The following is an 18,888-nucleotide window of genomic DNA, read 5'->3' as shown; positions in this document are numbered from 1 at the left end:
TGGTCCTGAGTAAAAATGTGGCTTCATGTATTAATGAGATGCATTAAAATAGAGTGTAGGTCTGTGATTCACAGCTAAACACCTCTGCCTCAGGAGTGGCTGCATTGCATTTCAGGCATGGGGAAGCAGAGACCAGCAGAACTCTACCTCATGGTGCCAGCTGTACACAGCTGAGCCAAAAAAACAGTGGCAAAACAAAAAAATTATATCAAGGCCTTGAAAGTTGTGCTAAACAGAATTTGACTGTAGCACAAGAGACTCTGCTGAGGAAAAAGCCACCCACAACCCCTGTAAGACATCCTGTGTCTTATGAAACAGAGACCCAAAAAGGACTCAATTTTCTCGTCTGAGCCTCAGACTCTTGGAGTCATTGCCAGTGAACTCCTGGGAAACCATCTAAAGCCTCAAACTGCTTTCATTCTTGCATTAGGATCTTTTAAGTGGTTGGGGCAGGAGTTTGGAATTAGCCCTGCTGAGTCAGATTTCTGCCTTTGATGCTGTCCATGTGTTGCATCCTCAGAAAGTTATTCAGTGTCTTCACTGAATCCTATCGTCAGAGCTACTGCCATGCAGATCCTTAGTGCTGGAGAGAAATAAGAAAAACTGCAGGAACAGCACCTTTAGGAGGACAAGACAGTGATCTCAGACACCTAGAGAGAGAAGAGAGGGGTTTGAATGTACATAAACCAAGAAATAAAACTGAAGGTGACTCATCTGAGAGGAGATAGGTATCTAGAAGGAAAGTCACCTCCCTACCCAGAGATGACTATGAATATTTAGGAAGAAGACTTCTTGCTGTGAAAGAGCTTTAGGAATGGTCTGAGCATCTCTTGGCCCAAAACTTTCCACTACTGAAAACACTCTGACATTTACCTCCTGAGACTTCCATGCCAAACATTAAATTGCTCCTCTGCAGGCTCTGCTGAATTCCTGTCTCTGATGATTTTCACCCTGCAGGTAACCTGGAGCAAGCCAACGAAGAGCTGAGAGCAATAATTAAGAAAATCTGGAAGCGCACCAGCATGAAGCTGCTGGACCAGGTGGTGCCTCCTGCAGGTGGTGAGTGCAGGATCTTGTCCCTGTCTCTGAAACTCTCTGTTTTTTTTCCCCCACCTGTCCTGTCCTACTGCATCTCATGATCATCAGGTGGAATAGGGGGCACAGTTTTTCTCCTACAAGTTATCTGTATTTCATCAGGCTGAGGTCTGTTCTATACTAACATGAACATCCTGTTCTTACTGCTAAGAAATCAGGGAAAGAAAAAAAAGTGCATAAATAGGAACTGGTACATAGGCAGCCAGTGTGGCATTCACTAACTTTTCAGGTGGCCCCATGGGCACAGAACAGCACCTGGAAGTCAGCCAGCAGAAGCAGACAGGTCCTGAGCCTGCTCTGAGGTCAGTGGACCATGTCTTCTAAAATTTCCAGTGGGTTTGCAGAAAGGAGGAGAGCTACCTGGAGAAAAACACAGTGTGCATTTTGGCTGACTGACACTTTTAGTTGTGGGAACACAGCTGTGACTGAGTTTCAGGGGAGAAGTGATCCTCTCTGTTCACTCAGACCCATGTTAGCACAAAGAGAGAATTCCAGTGCAGAGGAGGGTCAGAGCAGGCATGGATGATCAGTCAGGCTGCTGGCAAGCCAGCCTGTGAATAAGTCTCACCCCAGGCTGTCACAAGACAGCAGCATGTGCTGACCCAGACTGGGAGGCTGCTGCTATAATGAGATCCTTTGTGGTTAACCAACACCAGAGACTGCAAAGGCAAGATGTGCTCCTGCTGCAGGGGTTCTGTGCCAGCAGAGTGCTCAGTGCCACCTGCACCTCTCCTCCTGACTATTCACAGCAAGCTCTGGCTGCAGAGCCCTCCTTTCCTCCAGCCCTGCATCCTGATGCCATAAAAAGCAGAGCTGGACTGCAGCACCCCGTGTTTCTGCAAGGCTTACATGAGCAAACACACCTGCTGCTTATTTAATTCATTTTTTATAATTTATTTCTAAATCAGCTGCTTGTTTAATTTATCTTTTCACTTTCCCCCCCCTTTGCAGATGACGAGGTGACAGTGGGGAAGTTCTACGCCACTTTCCTGATCCAGGAATATTTCAGGAAGTTCAAGAAGCGCAAAGAGCAGGGGCTGGTGGGGAAGCCCTCCCAGAGGAATGCCCTGTCCTTACAGGTGACAAGGGGACCCTGAGAGGACAGGGCTGGTACAGTAGAGACAGGTGGCCCCACTTCCCTCTTCAGCCATTCTGGGGGTGGCAATGGGCTATTCCTACTGGGAAGGAGTTTGTAGAATTATCACACCAATCCTTTTGGATAAATGCCTGTGTATAACAGGCTCATGATCCCTTAGCTCTGGAAAAGGAAGGCAGAAATGAGGCATAATCATAATTTATCAATCTGCCAGTAATATTTGAAATTTGGGATCCTCTTAGAGAACTGGTATGAAGAGTCCTACAGATATTTGCTTACTCTCTCATACATTTGTCCCATTTTGAGTGCATGTTGCCAGGAGGCAAAATCTCTTAGAAAGCAAAAAGCGTGCCTGGATGCCAAGGCCATCCAATGGACAGGACTGTAAGGACTGGGATCTGTTCCCCACTGTGATACATCTTCACTCAACAGATTATCAGGAAAAGGAAAACCCAGCTGACTGTACAAGCAGGACTATAATATCCAAGCTGACACCTGTCAGTCAGTCAGGGTGGTGGCAGCAGTCCCATTCAATGGTGGCTGCATCCTCCTGCAGTGGCAGATGTGGTTCAGCTGGAGCAGTGCTCCTGGAGAAGGTGCAGTTTTCCTCTGAAGGTCCAGGGATGATGTGGAAAGATCTGGATTTCCTCTGGAATCCAGGAAAGATGGATAACTTGCACTTCAAAAATCTCAATTTTTATCTAGGCAAGAAATGCTTGGCTCCTTCCCCTGGCTGGAGCATCTCCCAGTGGGATGATGGAATTTTATCAGCCATGCACTGGGACTCAATGGCCATGAACAGGAGATATCTCCTGGAGGGAGGATGGCTTGTGGAAAAGATAAAGATGATTGCCCAGCTGGTTTAAAGATAGTCCAGATAATGTGTGCCAGGAGATGAGGGTCACTGCCCCACCCGGCTCCAACAGATGGTGACAGAACACACATTGCTGCCACATCAACCCAACACAGGAGGAAAGAGCAGGGTTTGCTGCTGTTTCTCTAGGGGCTGGGGGGCTGTGTTAGCCAAGGGGCTGCCCAGTGTCTAGGCAGCAGTGGCAGTGCTGCTGCCTGGCCCGTGCCCACCCGGAGAGATGAAGCTCTACAGTTTGCTGTTTTGCAGGCTGGGCTGCGCACGCTCCACGACATCGGGCCCGAGATCCGACGGGCCATTTCTGGAGACCTGACAGCTGAGGAGGAGCTGGACAAAGCCATGAAAGAAGCAGTTTCTGCTGCCTCTGAAGATGATATCTTCCGGGTAGGTTCCAAAAAAGTTTGTGATGGTTTATCCCAATTCCTTCTCTTTCTCTCAAGGGAAGCTTCTCTCTGGGAGATTCCCTCATGAAACCTAAATTAGAGGACAGATCAGTTCTTTAAAGATCAGTTGAACATCTTTCAATCTGCAGAGCAGCAGCCAGGCACACTTTAGTGATTTGTTCACTCCTTTCAGTAGAGTGAACTGCAGAAGTCAATACTCAACACCAACAGAAGAGATGATTGAGGATACAGGCATCATAAAATTACCCCAAGACACTCTGATAGCATCTTTCCAAAAAGTACACCAGGACCCAACAGAGCTCCTATGGAAGGAGAAAATTTTCTAACCAGCTTAGCTAAATCTTTTCTTTCTCATTTCATTCCTGTTTCTTTTAATTGTTTGCTTTGGTAACTTTTCCTCCCCTTTGGCATTTTCCTCCTTTTTTTTTTTACAGAAAGATGCTGTCAGTCCCTCTTATTACCCACCGTTTAAACAGTACATAACTGGCTCATTCAATTTCTCTTAATTTCTTCCTCCAAGTGCTTAATAGTTTCTGGTGCTCTTCTCAAATTCCCCCTCATATCTAAATGTTCCTTTGCAACTGCACTGAGGAAACCAGACAGCAGTTCCCTGGTTCTTGCACCTATACCCCATCCTGGACTCCCAGGACTGGTGGGAGGTTCCTAGTCCTCTGAAATCCCAGCTTAGTCTCCATGACAGAGAAGTCACCATACTCACTTTGGTCCTCACTTATTTTTTTCCCCTCAATAACAGTCCAAGCAGGAAAACAATGGGGGCCTTGCACATCTCACTCACAAAGGAAAAATCCTTTCTGTTTCTCTGACAGAGAGCTGGAGGCTTGTTTGGAAATCATGTGAGCTATTACCAAAGCGATGGCAGGAGTGGGTTCCCCCAGACCTTCACCACCCAGAGACCTTTGCACATCAATAAGTCTGGCAACAACCACGGGGACACCGAGTCTCCATCCCACGAGAAGCTGGTGGACTCCACCTTCACTCCCAGCAGCTACTCATCCTCAGGCTCCAATGCCAACATCAACAATGCCAACAACACTGCCCTGTGCCGTTTCCCCAGCCCACCCAGCTACCCCAGCACTGTCAGCACGGTGGAAGGACATGGCACCCCCTTGTCACCCACCATATGTGTGCAGGAGGCTCCCTGGAAACTCCCAGCCAAAAGGTAAGTCTCCCAGCAGAGAGGGAGCCAAGGGTGTTGGAAGGTGCATGCAAACACCAGAGCACTGCTGCTGAGCCACTGCCAGGCACTGCCCAGCCTGCAGCCTGGATTGAGCTTTTTTGGTTCTCCACTTGTGCCAGAGCCCATAGTGCAACAGAGATGCAGCACCAGGTGGCCACTGCAAAGCACCAGCACTCTTGCTGACCAGCACACGTGATTTCTTTGGGCTTTGTCAGGAAGAAACCTTTGTAAGATACAAAGGGAACCTTATTTATCCCTCCTTCACCACGGGGAGGTGTTTTTACAAACTGGTAGCTGAAGGAGACTGCTCTTCATGTCTTAATCGCCCAACAGGGAGCTTTGTGGAAGTCAGTGGTTTTTTATTCAGCAGGTCACATCCCTACAGAGGTCACCAAAGACATTCTGGGAGGAGGGAGGCAAGGTTTTCTGAAACAAAGAGAAGAAAATCCCCTTCTCTGGACAGCTTTCAGGCTCTCTACACACAGATGAGTAACACAAAAGGAAAATAATTTTTATCAGTGGGGGATTTTTTTTTTAATACTTTCAGAAACAGCAGGAAAGAGATGGATTTCTTTTTTTCAGTGCAGAGAGTGAACAGTGTGAAATGCTGCCCCCAGAAAGGACAGAATAGGACAATAAGACAGAGGAACTCCAGTGGGTGCAGAATTGCCCAAGTGAAGAGTCCTGTGGTTTTTCTGTTTCGTGCCTTCCTGAAGGAGGCCAGGGGAGTTGCACAACATGTGTTCCCACGTGGCCTCCTCCCTGCTGACTCTGCTGCTGTGACACTGCTAACAGGGTGTTCTTTTCTCTCCTTGCTTCCCTGGGCACGTTCCTTGCATTAGGACACATTACTACGAGACACTGGCACGGTACGTGTTCTCCACACCCCTCCACTGCTGCCTGGGTTCAGACCCACTCTGTCACCCTGCTCAAACTCCAAATTCCCAGTAATGCTGAGTATGAGCTCTCCTTTGTGGTGTCAGTAGGGCTGAAATAGAGATACTCATCATCATGGCAGCTGCAGGAAATACAACTCATAGCAAGTAGTGATCCGTGTTCTGGCTATTTTCTAGATTTGGGGGATTTTTTTAGAGGTTCTAGCTGGGCTCCCACATCTAGACATTCTCTGATCACAGCATTGTGAAGTACACCCTGGCATGTTCATACAGAAATTCAGTATGGTTTTGGCTAAACACAGTTGAACAGCAGGAAATGCCAGATAACTGATTTTTTTTTCCCACTCTGCATCTTAGCAGTTTTACTTTCCTCCCATTTCAGAGGAAGGTCACTGCAGCACTGTCCTACAGGCTCTATTGCACAATGCACACCCACATTTCTCCCAATGGTTTTAGCTTTTATCAGATGGCAAGATAAAGTTGCCTCACCAGTCCCTAAAATATATTTTTTAATGCCACCCTGCTCTCTTCTGCAAATGCTAGTAAGAAACTGAAATAATTTCCAATACCTCCATGCCCATACCTCAAAGATTCAAGCTCCCACCAGATTTTACTTTACTCCTCAGAAAACACAAAGCAAAATGCAAGTGCTGAAATGTGAAACAGAGGGACAGAGAGGAGGCAAGCAGGGAATTAAGGGCTGGCACACTGCAGTTAAAAAAAGGGACAAAAGGTGGAAAAGCCAGCAAGGATGAGAACATGGGCAGGAGGCAGAGCACAGAGCTGGTGAAGACTGAGAGATTTGGGAGGCACATCACGGAGATGAGAAGGTTCCTATGAGTGTCCTATGGATTTCTCTGAAATCCATAACCAAGTTTTTGGCAACAAGGGAAAGAATTTATTCCTGAGAGCCCATCTCACATTTTACTGTGAGTTCAGTGAGGTGTATCTTTGGAAATGTGGTCAGTGTGATGTGCACATTAATAGAGTACAGGTAGTCACAAATGACAAAATACATTTATAGTGCTGTTCAGCATTGCTTTAACAAACTCATCCTGTGAAAGAGGACACAGACAAAGGTTGTTGCCTTGTATTTGTGAACTCTGTAGCTCTGTTCAGTCATTGATTTTCCTATGATGGCTCTTCAGCATTATAATAAACTGAGACAGATGGAGCCTGTCATTCTTGTCTTTGTAACAGGTTGTCTTTACCATCTCCATATCTTGACTTGTCTTTTTTGCTCATTAGCTCCAGTTCCAGAGACAGCCAGCTGGCAATTGTTTGCCAAGAGGAAGTGTCTCAGGATGAGACTTATGATGAAAATTTGAATGAAGACATTGAGTACTGTAGTGAACCAAGTCTGCTCTCTACCGAAATGTGAGCTTTGCAGCTTTAGTCAAGGTGTTTGGGTGGTTCTTTAATTAAGGGGGAGAACTGGGAAGAGGTGACATTTTTCTACCAAAAATTCAATTTATGGGAAAAGGTTCAAAAATTTTAGACAACTCGAATATGAGAAAACAATTTATTTTTAAAACGCAGTTCAGCCCTAGAAGTAACATTGAAAAGGATATTTTTCACCCAGGATTTTCCTTCTCTGAATGAGACATGTGGGCTGCCCCCCACACTCACTTCCCCCTCCTGATGTTCCCAGAGCTCATTTTTAGAGGGTTCTAAAGTAACACCAGTACTAGGTTTGAAGCCAGCTTGCTCTTGCATCCCTTTGCTAGCATGACCTTCCTGGCTTCCTTGCTGGAAGAGGGCTTATTCTGATTTTCTAATCCCTCTGCTCTCCTTCCCAGGCTGGCATACCAAGATGATGAAAACAGACAACTCACTCTGCCAGAAAGCAGCAAAGGAGAGGACACCCGGCACTCTCCCAAGAAGGGGTTCCTGTGCTCCTCAGCTCTAGGTAACTTCCCAAAAGGGCTGGGCTGTTCTTTCTCCACCCTGATGGGGTCCCCACATCTCCCAGGAGGAATCCCAGCCTGGGTGTTGCTGTGGGATCAGGAATCCCAAGGGAATCCTGATCAGGCTCTGCTGGTTCACACTCAGCAGATGAACCTGTGGCTGTGTGCACAGTCCCTGGGATCTGTTTGATCAAGGCTTCCTGTTATTTAGGGCAACTTATTTGAGATCTGTGGGCTCTCCAAACAATCACCAGGGAGTCACCAAATAGGTGAGCCTTGAGTCTACAGTGCTCTGCTCTGTGTGTATTCAGCAAGGAGAAATGAGGGATTGTCTCCTTTATCTGCTACCAGGAGCACACTGAATGTCAGGTTAAGTTAATACAACATAAATTTGCCTTCTGCTCTCATTGTACCTGGAGATTTTCAAGTGCTTCTCTGTCAGGGGAAACCCATGAATCACAAGGTTTTATGGAAGTATCAAGAGAGTCTGTGACAAAAGGAACTCTTTTAGGTATAGCATTTTTCAGCCTTTTTCTGAGTATTGGTGAAAAAGGGCACTGAAGGGAGAAACTAAAAAGAATTATGTCTATAAAATACATTGTTACAGAGTAACAGTGACAGACTAGGTCACTAGTCATGTTTAAAGTGAGGCTACTGTGTCTTCACTGAAATCCTTCAGGATGCCTGAGTGTTCTAACAACATCTACTTTATTTCAAATCTTAAAATATTAGGCAATGATAATTTATGTATCTATCTGTAAAGGCAGTCAGCCCTTCATACAATGCTTCACTAACTACATTCTAGTGAATATTTATATACTGATCTCATACTCATTTTACTAGTTGGGATTTTTCTCTAGAAAGATGAAATAACTTTTAACCTGCATTGTAACATTCATTCTCTGGGTTATAACACATTTTCTCCAACCCTGAGAGGGCTTTTTCTCAACAACCCAATATTATAGATAATTATTATTTTCAGAATTCTTATTTTCTTCCTTTCTTTAGAGAAACAGAATCAAAACCACAAAAATATTTTAGTGTGCCATGTATTAAATCTTTAATACTGGATTTATTTGCTATTTTTCAGAAGTAAAGCACTTGATCACAAACATACTTTTCAGTAGTTTTAAATGCCTCATTGGGAGTATCCTTCTCATATTTAGAGAAGTTTCATGTTATAGCAAGTAAACAATGTGACTGTCTCAGTAGTTCCCTCTAAAATCTTTTTTTCTCTTCCCTTCCAAATTCCAAAAATGCTTCATATCTAAGTCACTTTCCAGTCACCAGTAAATTCCCCACTGATTAATTCAGTTGCACCTGACCTTGCTATAGACACAGTCTGGCAGCTGAGGGACACAGATCACATGCTGAGTGCTCTCTGCAAATACATTTGCCTTGGAAAGGGCACAGAATTGAGGGGAAGTGGACAGAGCTTAAACATGTGTGTCTTTGCTGTATGTCCAGTGAGACTGCACTAGAATAATCTGAAAATAGATTACCTGTAGAGTGTTGTGAGTGATGGACACATTGTGTGTGTTGCTGTTTCAGGTCGAAGAGCATCTTTTCACTTAGAGTGTTTGAAAAGACAGAAAAACCAGGGTGTGGATGTCTCACAAAAGACAGTCCTGCCTTTGCATCTGGTCCATCATCAGGTGAGTGTTAATAACCACCCAGAGCATCCAACCCACTGCTTAAAAACCACTTGGGAAAGATTTTCACCCATCCCAAAAGCCCAGGTTTTAGCAATCAGGATTTTTATCATCCCCAGAACGCTACAGGAGTATGGCCCTTGGAGTCAGCCACAGTTATTATTTTCTGATGTCCATGAAAGAATAAAATACTAGAAAAAGATGAAAATAACTACCCAAATTGCATGCTGCAGTGCAATAACACTGGCTTTGATGGCAATAGGCACATGAATAAAGTGTGCACAGTCTACTTTAATATTAAAGGTAACCAGCAAGTATAATTGACCATTTTAAAACATAAACTGATTATATGTAATCAATCAGCTTCTTAAGCCTTTTGTCACTGTGTTCAGCAGCTAGGAAATGTATTCTCAAACACATACCTAGATGATTAGCCAGCTGTCAGCCTCCAAAGGAGAGCTGTGTCTTTTGATTTGACCATGCCACTTTTTGTCACCATCAAAGAAACAGGTGCAGATGGCAGTGCCAGCCTTGTAGGTGTGGCATCCTGCACTCTGCAGTCCCCACAGGCAGGGCAGAATCCTTGGTGAACTTGCAGGTGACTAAAAATTAATTATTTTTTTCAGTGTCAGTTTACTTGACACTGAAGTCATCAGCACAACATAATTATCAGTTCCCAAGGATTTCAGTGGCAGATGGACTGAGCTTCACTGAACATTAGACACCTTTAAGGGAGCTGTCTAGTTTAAATTAGTCAGTTCAGTCCAACTGTGGTCAGTGGAGGGAAGGAGCATCACCAAAGGGCAAGTTTAAATTTTGTCTAAGTCATGTCTTGGAGGCAGCATTTCCAGGCAGAAGAGAGCCTTGCCAGTGCCTTTCTGCACAGTTAGCTTAGACTAAACACAGAGCCTTCCCCCAGCCTGAACACAACTCAATCCACACATTTTTGTAGTTTCATGCATTTATTTCATTGCTCAGCCATGAGCTCTGTGAGATGAGCTTATGACTCTGACAGTCTTACTTATGGAACAAGGAAGCAGTCACCATCAATAAGGCATCAGAGAGGCCTCCTGAGGAATTTGTTATAAGAGGAGGCTGAATGACTCAGAGGTTGTGTATATGGTTACAGGAAAGACAGGACAGCTGAAAGTATAATCATCAGATATTGATCCTCCCACCAACAGCAGGTGCCTTAGAATCCAGTGAATTTTCAATTATTGCCAGTTGCACGCAGATCTAAAATTCACATCTGGTATCTGTTCAGGTTCCTCAGTAGACACTTAAAACAGCAACTGGCAATAAAAGCCTGTGCTATGTCTGGTGTCAGGGGTGGAAAAATGAGTTGCTGTCTCCCCCACTGGAGAAGAGGTGGTGATTCTGGCAGTGCCATGGGAATGGGGCTGCATCTCTCCTGGCAGTGCATTGGGAATGGGGCTGCATCCCTCCTGGCAGTGTCATGGGAATGGGGCTACATCCCTCCTGGCAGTGCCATGGGAATGGGGTTGCATCCCTCCTGGCAGTGCATTGGGAATGGGGCTGCATCCCTCCTGGCAGTGCCATGGGAATGGGGCTGCATCCCTCCTGGCAGTGCCATAGGAATGGGGCTGCATCCCTCCTGGCAGTGCATTGGGAATGGGGCTGCATCTCTCCTGGCAGTGCCATAGGAATGGGGCTGCATCCCTCCTGGCAGTGCATTGGGAATGGGGCTGCATCTCTCCTGGCAGTGCCATGGGAATGGGGCTGCATCCTTCTTGGTAATACTGTGTCTGCCAGGCTAAAGAATTGCAGTTCTGGAAATTTCCAGCCCAGTGGCTGGCACTAGCCTAGGCTACACCATTCAAAGTAAAGCTTGCCAAATGAGTTTGCAGCACACATCCAAACCCCTCAAGCAGCCTCCAGACTCCCCAGGCCTTTCTCACAGGGTTTCTCCAGCAGCTCCTTGCTCCAGCCCTGCCAGCTCTCGCTCAGCTGTCCCCGCTCTGTCCGCAGGCACTGGCAGTGGCCGGCCTGAGTCCCCTGCTCCAGCGAAGCCATTCCCCCACCTCGTTTTCTCGGCTGTGCGCTACGCCCCCGGCCACGCCGTGCAACCGGGGCTGGGCACCGCAGACCATCCCCACGCTGCGGCTGGACGGGGCGGAATCCTCGGAGAAGCTCAACAGCAGCCTGCCGTCCGTGCACTGCGGCTCCCGGTGCCCCGAGAGCGGCGGCAGCCCCCGGAGAGCCCGGCCCGTGTCGCTGACCGTGCCCAGCCCTAGCGCCGTGAGCGGCCGGCAGCTCCACGGCAGCGCCAGCAGCCTGGTGGAAGCGGTAAGGACGGGCAGGGAAAGATCGGAGCATTGGCAGAGCAGGGCGGCAGGAGCTGGGATTCCCTTCTCCAGCTGGGGTTTGGGAGCGTGGATGGGGGAAGGAAAAGAGGGTTGTGGCGGGGCTGGCGCTGCAGCGGTGCTAACACGCGTCTCTGTGTTCCGGTTCCTCCACCTGCGCTGAAGGTCTTGATTTCGGAAGGACTGATGCAGTTTGCTCAAGATCCAAAGTTCATTGAGGTCACAACCCAGGAGCTCGCAGACGCCTGCGACATGACGATAGAAGAGATGGAAAATGCAGCAGACAACATTCTCAATGGTAACAGCAAGCAGAGCCCCAATGGCAACCTGTTGCCTTTTGCTAACTGCAGGGACCCAGGGCAGGACAGTGCAGGAGAGGAAGAGGAAGAGGTGCAAAACCCGGATTGTAGGATAAGTCAGGAGGAGCTCAAGGACAGCAGGATTTATATCAGCAGCCTGTAGTTGCCAGGGCTGGAAGCGATGCTGGTTTTTTATTTGTTTCAATGTTCCTAATGGGTTTGTTTCAGAAGTGCCTCACTGTTCTCGTGACCTGGAGTAACCGGAACAGCGTTCTTCATTCATTTCTGTTGGGACGAGTCGCAGAGTTGGGTGGTGTAAGAAAGCTTTTCAGGAGCGGATATAACCCCAGCACGTGTCCGTGAAGGAAGAGTGAGGAGGAGGAGGAGAAGAGGAGGAGAGCCAGCTCCCTCTTTTTTTCAGTCCCTGCACAAGGAACGACAGCTGCCTCCGGAGCACCAAGGGGAACCTCAGCTTCCTGCGGATGGCCCTAGCCAAAAGGACCCTGCACCAAACGGGTGTCTTTCAACCTTGCTTGTAAAAATCATTTTGCACATATTCTGTACGAGCCTCACCGTCTCCATAAAGCCAAGGCCCTTTGATTGGGAAGGAGAGGAAGACTTCTGCTGCGGATTCCCGCACGGCCACGGGGAGGAGGAAGCAGGAGAAGCCCGCGGGCGTCGAGGCGCGGCCCAGCCCTGCCGGCCAATCAGAGCTCGGCCGGTCACTCGCCAGCCAATCAGAGCTCAGGCGGTCTGCTGCCGGCCAATCAGAGCCCAGCGCGCCAACCGTGCCAGCCAATGGGAGAGCAGGCATGGCGCGGCTGAGAGTTCTTGTTTCGCGGTTTGGTATTTTCTTGAAAGCATGTTGCAGTTTTTATTTTGACTATTTTATTTTTATTTTTTTTTCTTTTGAGGGAGAAGGGAGTGTTTACAGCGTTTTGTAATCACCTACCTTTTTTTGTTTTGGTTTATTTTCACCTTTGCAGATGTTAAATTGGTTTGATCATGTTGTATTATTTAAACTGGGGGGGGGGGACACGGGGTGGTTTCCCCATTGGAATTTGGTAGAAGCATAAGGATAAACGAGTTTTACCAACCATTATGTACACCGAGGATTTGTAATTTTATTTACTAGCAACCGAAACCTTTTTATTTTTTTTTTTGTTGTTGTTGTTTTATAATTTAAAGACAGTAGGCGATGCACTTGATATAGTGTTGCACATGTGAGTGACTGATTTGGGTTCATTTTTCGTGCTCAGTGTATCTGTGAGAGCGAGGGGAGCGAGCGTGTGTGCGTGTGCTCAGGTCTGTGCCTGGGGCCGTTCGAATGCAAAAACAAACCACTGTCTCTGCTTTCCAAAAGGGAATCGGCAACTTTGCATTTTCTGTTCCACAAGATATGCAAAAACAATGCAATAATATTGATTTTAAAAATAAAATTGTAAGTTGTGTCGGCATTAAAACTGTATAGAAAAAAAAAATTTACAGGGGTGGGGGGAAACAAACAAAAAAAAACAAACAAACCAGAAGACGTTACGCTTCGATATATTCCGTGTGATGTTTTATTGCATTGATAATGTTTCTGTTGAAGAAACCGTTATACTTGAATTCAGGTCAGTTTCAGTATTTTTCAAATATTTTTTTAAAATGAATTGCAATTGTGCCAAGCAAAGATAATGAATCGAATTAAGTTTGTTTAAAAAAAAAAAGAAAAAAAAAAGAATCACTTCTTGTATATTTTGCTGCATGTCAAGTGAATCATTTCGTATTTGGAATGTGCCAAGCTTTACCTTTGAACTGTTAAGTGCTTTTTTACGTGTGGTTGGGGAAAGGGTACTATTTTATTTTTTTTTTCCTTTTTTAATTTGTACGATGAACAAAGTGTACCTGGTGTAAGTAACTATTCTGCAATCCACTGACAGGTTGAACGTTACTGATTTTGCATATCTTGTGTTCATTTTCCTTCTTCCTCACTCCCTTTTAACGTGCACGGTGACTTTATCAGTAGAGAATCTTTCTTCCTGAGACTGGGACATTTTATTCAGGCTTTGTTTTCTTTCCTTTGCTCAGTTCCTCTAAAGGTCTTGTCCCACTCAAGACCCCCAAAGCCCATTTGGCAGATCCATCCTACACGTTCAGCTGGCACCAGCAATTTAAGGAAATCTGGCTTCAAAATTATTTTATTAAGCAGCTGAACCCTGATCAATTTTAGCAGGATCCTGGGATAAGAAATGCAAGAATCACAATACTTGGCAAAGTAAATTTATCTAACCCTGGTGTGGGCTGAAAGCAGAGGGAGAGAGCTGTGGGTCTTTATTAGGAGAACAGGTTAAGATGCAGGTGCCAAGTGACTTTTTGGTGTTCCTGTGCATGGTCTCAATGCTCTTCCCAGATTTTAGTGGATGGGTCAGGTACTAAGTCACAAAACATCTGCTAGCACAGCATGTCCCAGCCACAGTTCCTGACTAGTAAGTGTGAAACTCTCTCACAGGGACAGTTGGCCCTAACCCTGAGAAAGGATGAAAAAACAGGCACGTATTGATAGATTTTATGCAACTGATCTTTGTCTAGACTACTGCTGTTTTTTCTCCCTTCTCAGGATGATTTACAAACTTGCAGATCAGTTCTGAGGTGTGATCTGACTCAGAGCTAAACTTCAATTTAAATCTCGAGCTTCTGCAGATGTCCGAGGACACTCTTGACTGCATACATTGATTACATTATTTTTGTAACACTCTTGTTTTTCTTCTTGATTCTCTGGGGCATAAAGGAGAAATAGCAAAGGGTATTTTTGACTGTACTTTTTGAACTGGCTGGTATCAGCTCAAGATACCTTGGAAAAAAAACCAAATACTAGAGAAATATGAAGCCATTTCTACAAGCATCTGTCATAAATCATAATTCAAGGCTTCCCTGGAGAAAGTAACCAGCTGATGTGGGTCAGTCATCCTTTCATCCTTGGTACCTGTATGGAGATGGGCACACACCTGTGTCTCCCTGTGAGTTTGCTGCTGCTGGTGCTGATGTGCTCCAAAGGTACTTGAAAGGGGAAAATTCCATGCAAGGGCTCCCTAACTCATTTTCTTTCACTGCAAAGTCCGTCTGACCTTCCAAATGGAAGACAGCAGTCCTTCAGTCCTGAAAAACAATGCTTACCTAAATTAGTGGTGACAATGAGCACTTTGGATGCTTAACAGTCCATCTTTTCTGATTGCTCTGGATGGGGAGGAAAATGACAGGAAGGACTGTGCCCAGGGAATTCTTGATGAAAGCTGCTACTCCCTCGGGGGGGCGGGGGGGCAGAGCCTACAAGGGCCAGGGGAAACCCCCACTTTCTCCTGGAAAACCCAGTAGGTGCTGCAGAGTGGAAAATGTGTGGCTAGCAGAGAATGCAAATGACTTGTGCAGTTTGAGGGGCAGGTGTTAAATTTAGCAATTGCTGGTGCCAGCTGTGCAAACTTGTCTTTCTGGGGAGGGTGGCTTTTTGTTTCTTTTCCATTTGAGGTACTTCCAGTGTGCACATTGTGCCAGGCCTGAGCAAAGAGCTGCTGCCTTCTGCGAGTGAGGCAGTCTGGGGGACAGTGGGAAGGAGGGGGCAGGTTTAGCTCCTGGAGTGTTTCCCTGTGTATGGGAGAGGATGGTGGGTACAATCACTGTGCTGTGGATGGAGGCTTTGAAGGAAGAAGCTGAGAAGTGGCGTGGAAGAATGGGGAAAACGATCTGCTGTTTGCCTCTGAGCATCTCTGACTCACAAGAGGACACTGCAGACTAAAGACATTTCTTATAAAACAACAAACCTCCTCCCTGTATCACTCCTGCTCATTAGTCCAGACACTACTGGGCCAGCCACATCGGGTGCATTTCTTTTTTTTCTTCCTTATTTCTGTGTGGCTGACATGAAGGGAAAGCAAGTGGAACTCATGATCCAGAGCTGGAGTTTCGTTGTCCACAGACCTTTTGTGCATCATCTGCCTCTCCAGCTGGACATGTACGATGATGGTGTAGATGCTGCTGCTACTGCAGGGGTCCCACGTGTTTCCTTGCCCTGCCCACCACACCCTGGCACGGAGGGACAGCCAGAGAGGCGCCATGTACAGAACCGCATCTATTTCTGCTTTGTTTTCTGACTCACAACCCTGCCCCAGTGACTACGACAACAACAACAACAACAACAACAACAAAAGGGCAAATGCATTTTTTACATTTCTTGATAATTTCCAAAGCAATGTATCATTGCTTTCTTTAGACTGACGCCAATATAACAGTTGTATGGGTCTCAGCCAGGCTCCTGTGTCTTTTCTGCCCGAGTTTCAGATTGCTGTATGAAATGTACGCGCGTTTGCACACTGACACAGCCGGACGAGGTGGCGTTGGTCACCCCTGGGGTTGGTCACCTGTGTCACAGGTGGAGTTGGAGGCCTTGATTCATATGTGTAGATGAGAAACCCCAACCCCACTGGTCCAGGGAGCTGAAGTGAAGCAGCCCTACTGAGACAGAGCTGAGTATTCTGAGTTACATCCATGGTCCTGCTGTGACTGTCCCTCCAGCAGGGACCGTGCCAGGGAGAGCAACACTGAATGGGGAATTTGGAGCACAGCAATACTGAAGTAGAATCCAGTTGGGGGTTTCTGGTAGAAGTGAGATTTTATCAGTTCCCATAATGAAAACTGTAATGTGCATTAAAAAAACATTCCAGGCCATCAGAAGCCCCAATTCCCATCTCGCTAACATTAGAGGCCGAGGATGTTGTATTGCTGCAAAGAATGTGGAAAACAGAACTGGGCCCTGAAAAATTTAATTACATCTTTCCCCCATTTATCTTCTTCTTCAAAGAAGTCTAAGAAAGACAATTCTCAATAGCTGAACAGGGTGTCTCTTTTTCTTCTTTTGAATGTTGTAAAACTTTTAAAGTTTTATTCTGGGTGAGCAAGCCCAGGGATCCAGAAGGTTTCCAAAGGGGTCTCAGTCCATGGAGCTTTTATCTCTGTTCCTGCTTTGTTTCTGGAAAGCTGAAACTACCCTGACCTTGCTGCTACAGCTCCCAACAGAGGTTGGGTGGGTGAGGGCAGAAGCAGGGCAAGAGATAGGTCCTGTTCTGAAGACAGATTGGGCTCCAATAGCTTTGAGAAAACTCAGTAGCATGACACTGGAATGGGAAAAAAAAACCCTCTTCTGATACAAACTTTAGTGTTCTAGTTAAATTCTCCATTTTTCTCCTCCCCCTTACAGGGAACCTAACACTTGAGCATAAAAACCAGGCCTTCTTTAGGGGCACAGGGCTAGACTTAGTTGCCTAAACGTGGGTGTCCAGTGTCACTTGAGTCACCACAGAGTTTCCTCTGCCAGGTTTGCCACAGATGGTGGGGAGAGGCACAGCTCTGGCCCAGGCAGGGCTGGTGTCACAGCCATGGCAGAGATCTCAGGTGGCAGGGGACAATTAGGCAACTTAATCAAGTCCCTTTCTAAAGGGCTAATTGAGAGGAGCAGCACCAATGACTGATGTAATGAGGGAATCTTCATTAGCATTACCAAGGGCTTAGTTAGGCAGGATCAGGAGCTTGTCTCCACACTCCCATGCTGTTGTTTTTCTACCCCGTGCCAGGCACTCTGCCTCCACTCCTGCGGCCTGAAGCTGGCAGCTCTCTGCCCAGTCCTTTCCTCAGGCCAGGATTAGTGGCTGCATCCCAGGCCCAGGGGAGTAGGGACAGGCCCAGGCAGGAGCAGGCGTCCCTCCACTCAACCACAGATTTTCCTGCCAGAGTTCCAACAGCCCCTTTCCAAAGCTTTTTCCTATTTGAGACAGAACCACAATCTCAGACACCATTTGTTGGCATCATCATTCAGGTGATAAAATACCTGTGTTTTTCTGTTAGTTCTTTCCCAATTAGGCTGAAAAGCTTTCAGTATTTTAAGCATCCTAAGTCAGTCTACTCCCATCTCAAGCACTTAGGTAGACTGGCAGCCAATACTATCTAAACATCATCAACTTTATGATTGCTCATAGAAATGATTGTTTCAAGCTTATTTAGTCTTAACAGTTTGAATGTGGGAAGAATTTGGAGGAGGAGGAGTGAGATTGTAAATATCTCTGACAAACATTGCTGCATCACACACACAAAAAAAAAGGGGGAGATACTTACAAAACTGCCTTAAAAATCAATTCTGAATGATGAATCTCCCTCCAAACAATTGCCGCTTGATAGAGCAAGGGATGAGTCACTTTGGGTGAATTCTGGCAAGAAGTGGCTGGAATTTAGTCCGGTTTCAGGAGCAGAGGTGTAATTTAGGAGCTGATCTCTCACTCAGTCTGAATTCCCATCAGCACCAAGGACTGAGCACTGCAGGATTTTAGGGTTTAAGGACTGCTGGGTGCTGTCTGTGCATGGTTTGGGTCTGGCCCGGCAGGTACTGCCTCCTGGTGTCTCCCAGTGACTTCAGGGAAGATGGGGTTCTTCAGCACCTCTTAAGTTCAGGCCCTGGAGCACCATTTCCTGCTCTGATCATCAGCTATAAATGTTGATAAATATAAGTGTTTTGCCTTCATTTGAATTGCCCAGAGCTGTAAAATGACCTCTCTCAAGTATAAATCAGTCCAGATATAAACCTCCTCTCCCACTCTTCCCTCCACTCCCTGCCCACCTTCCCAGCCCTCCCTCGCATCTCCACCCAAGCCCTTCCCTGTCTCAATTCTTTACCTCCTTCCACACTTTTATATCTAGTTTTCATGAACCCACAGAAATGCTTTTGTAAATACTGCTGTACAGTTTGTAACCATCATGTAAGCCTGTCATCAGTGCCAGAGTCCGTCTTGCCCTCTCGCACGTTTTAAAATCAACAGAGGAAAGTTAGAGCGAATGGCCCGCCCGTGAGCTATAGGGTCATCTCTGTGTGGGACAAATGTATATTCCTGTAAGATTGCATTTTTATCTAAGGAATGATGTTATTTTAAAATTGCTAATAAATTTCTAAACAATGTCCAGATTTGTTCAATATTGTAAATGGTATCAAAACTCCTTTGACATTGCTCCCTCCTATACCAGCAGTGGTGAAAATTAAGACAAGCTTCCTGCAGCCCCTTATTTCCCACTGCCATTCAGGGGCTCTTGTCCCTATTTAAGGGGCTGCAGAATGGTCTGGACCATTCT

General features: G+C 46.3%; 1 protein-coding gene across 23 annotated transcripts in view; it reads left to right on the top strand.

Annotated features, from left to right (window-relative positions):
• Nucleotides 1-18,722, top strand: part of LOC306801814 (voltage-dependent L-type calcium channel subunit alpha-1C) — a gene marked incomplete at its 5' end in the record, with an annotated part of 131,406 nt that extends 112,684 nt beyond the window's left edge. For 12 of the 23 annotated variants that reach the window (XM_079305205.1, XM_079305208.1, XM_079305203.1 and 9 more), the window contains 9 exons: nt 958-1,059; nt 2,047-2,174; nt 3,312-3,446; nt 4,294-4,646; nt 6,809-6,937; nt 7,360-7,469; nt 9,019-9,122; nt 11,109-11,426; nt 11,609-18,722. In XM_079305205.1, the coding sequence (XP_079161331.1) occupies nt 958-1,059; nt 2,047-2,174; nt 3,312-3,446; nt 4,294-4,646; nt 6,809-6,937; nt 7,360-7,469; nt 9,019-9,122; nt 11,109-11,426; nt 11,609-11,905 (1,676 nt within the window). In that variant the 3' untranslated portion in view covers nt 11,906-18,722. Of the gene's footprint in view, nt 1-957; nt 1,060-2,046; nt 2,175-3,296; nt 3,447-4,293; nt 4,647-5,506; nt 5,534-6,808; nt 6,938-7,359; nt 7,470-9,018; nt 9,123-11,108; nt 11,427-11,608 lie in introns of all 23 variants that reach the window. The other 11 variants (XM_079305206.1, XM_079305204.1, XM_079305213.1 and 8 more) reach the window with 2 other exon arrangements.
• Nucleotides 18,723-18,888: the final 166 nt, after the last annotated feature.

Source organism: Erithacus rubecula (assembly GCF_903797595.1).
Source record: "Erithacus rubecula genome assembly, chromosome: 4".
In the NCBI taxonomy this organism is placed as follows: Eukaryota; Metazoa; Chordata; class Aves; order Passeriformes; family Muscicapidae; genus Erithacus; species Erithacus rubecula.
Note: the sequence above shows the minus strand (reverse complement) of the source record. Positions and strands in the feature narration are given on the sequence as shown.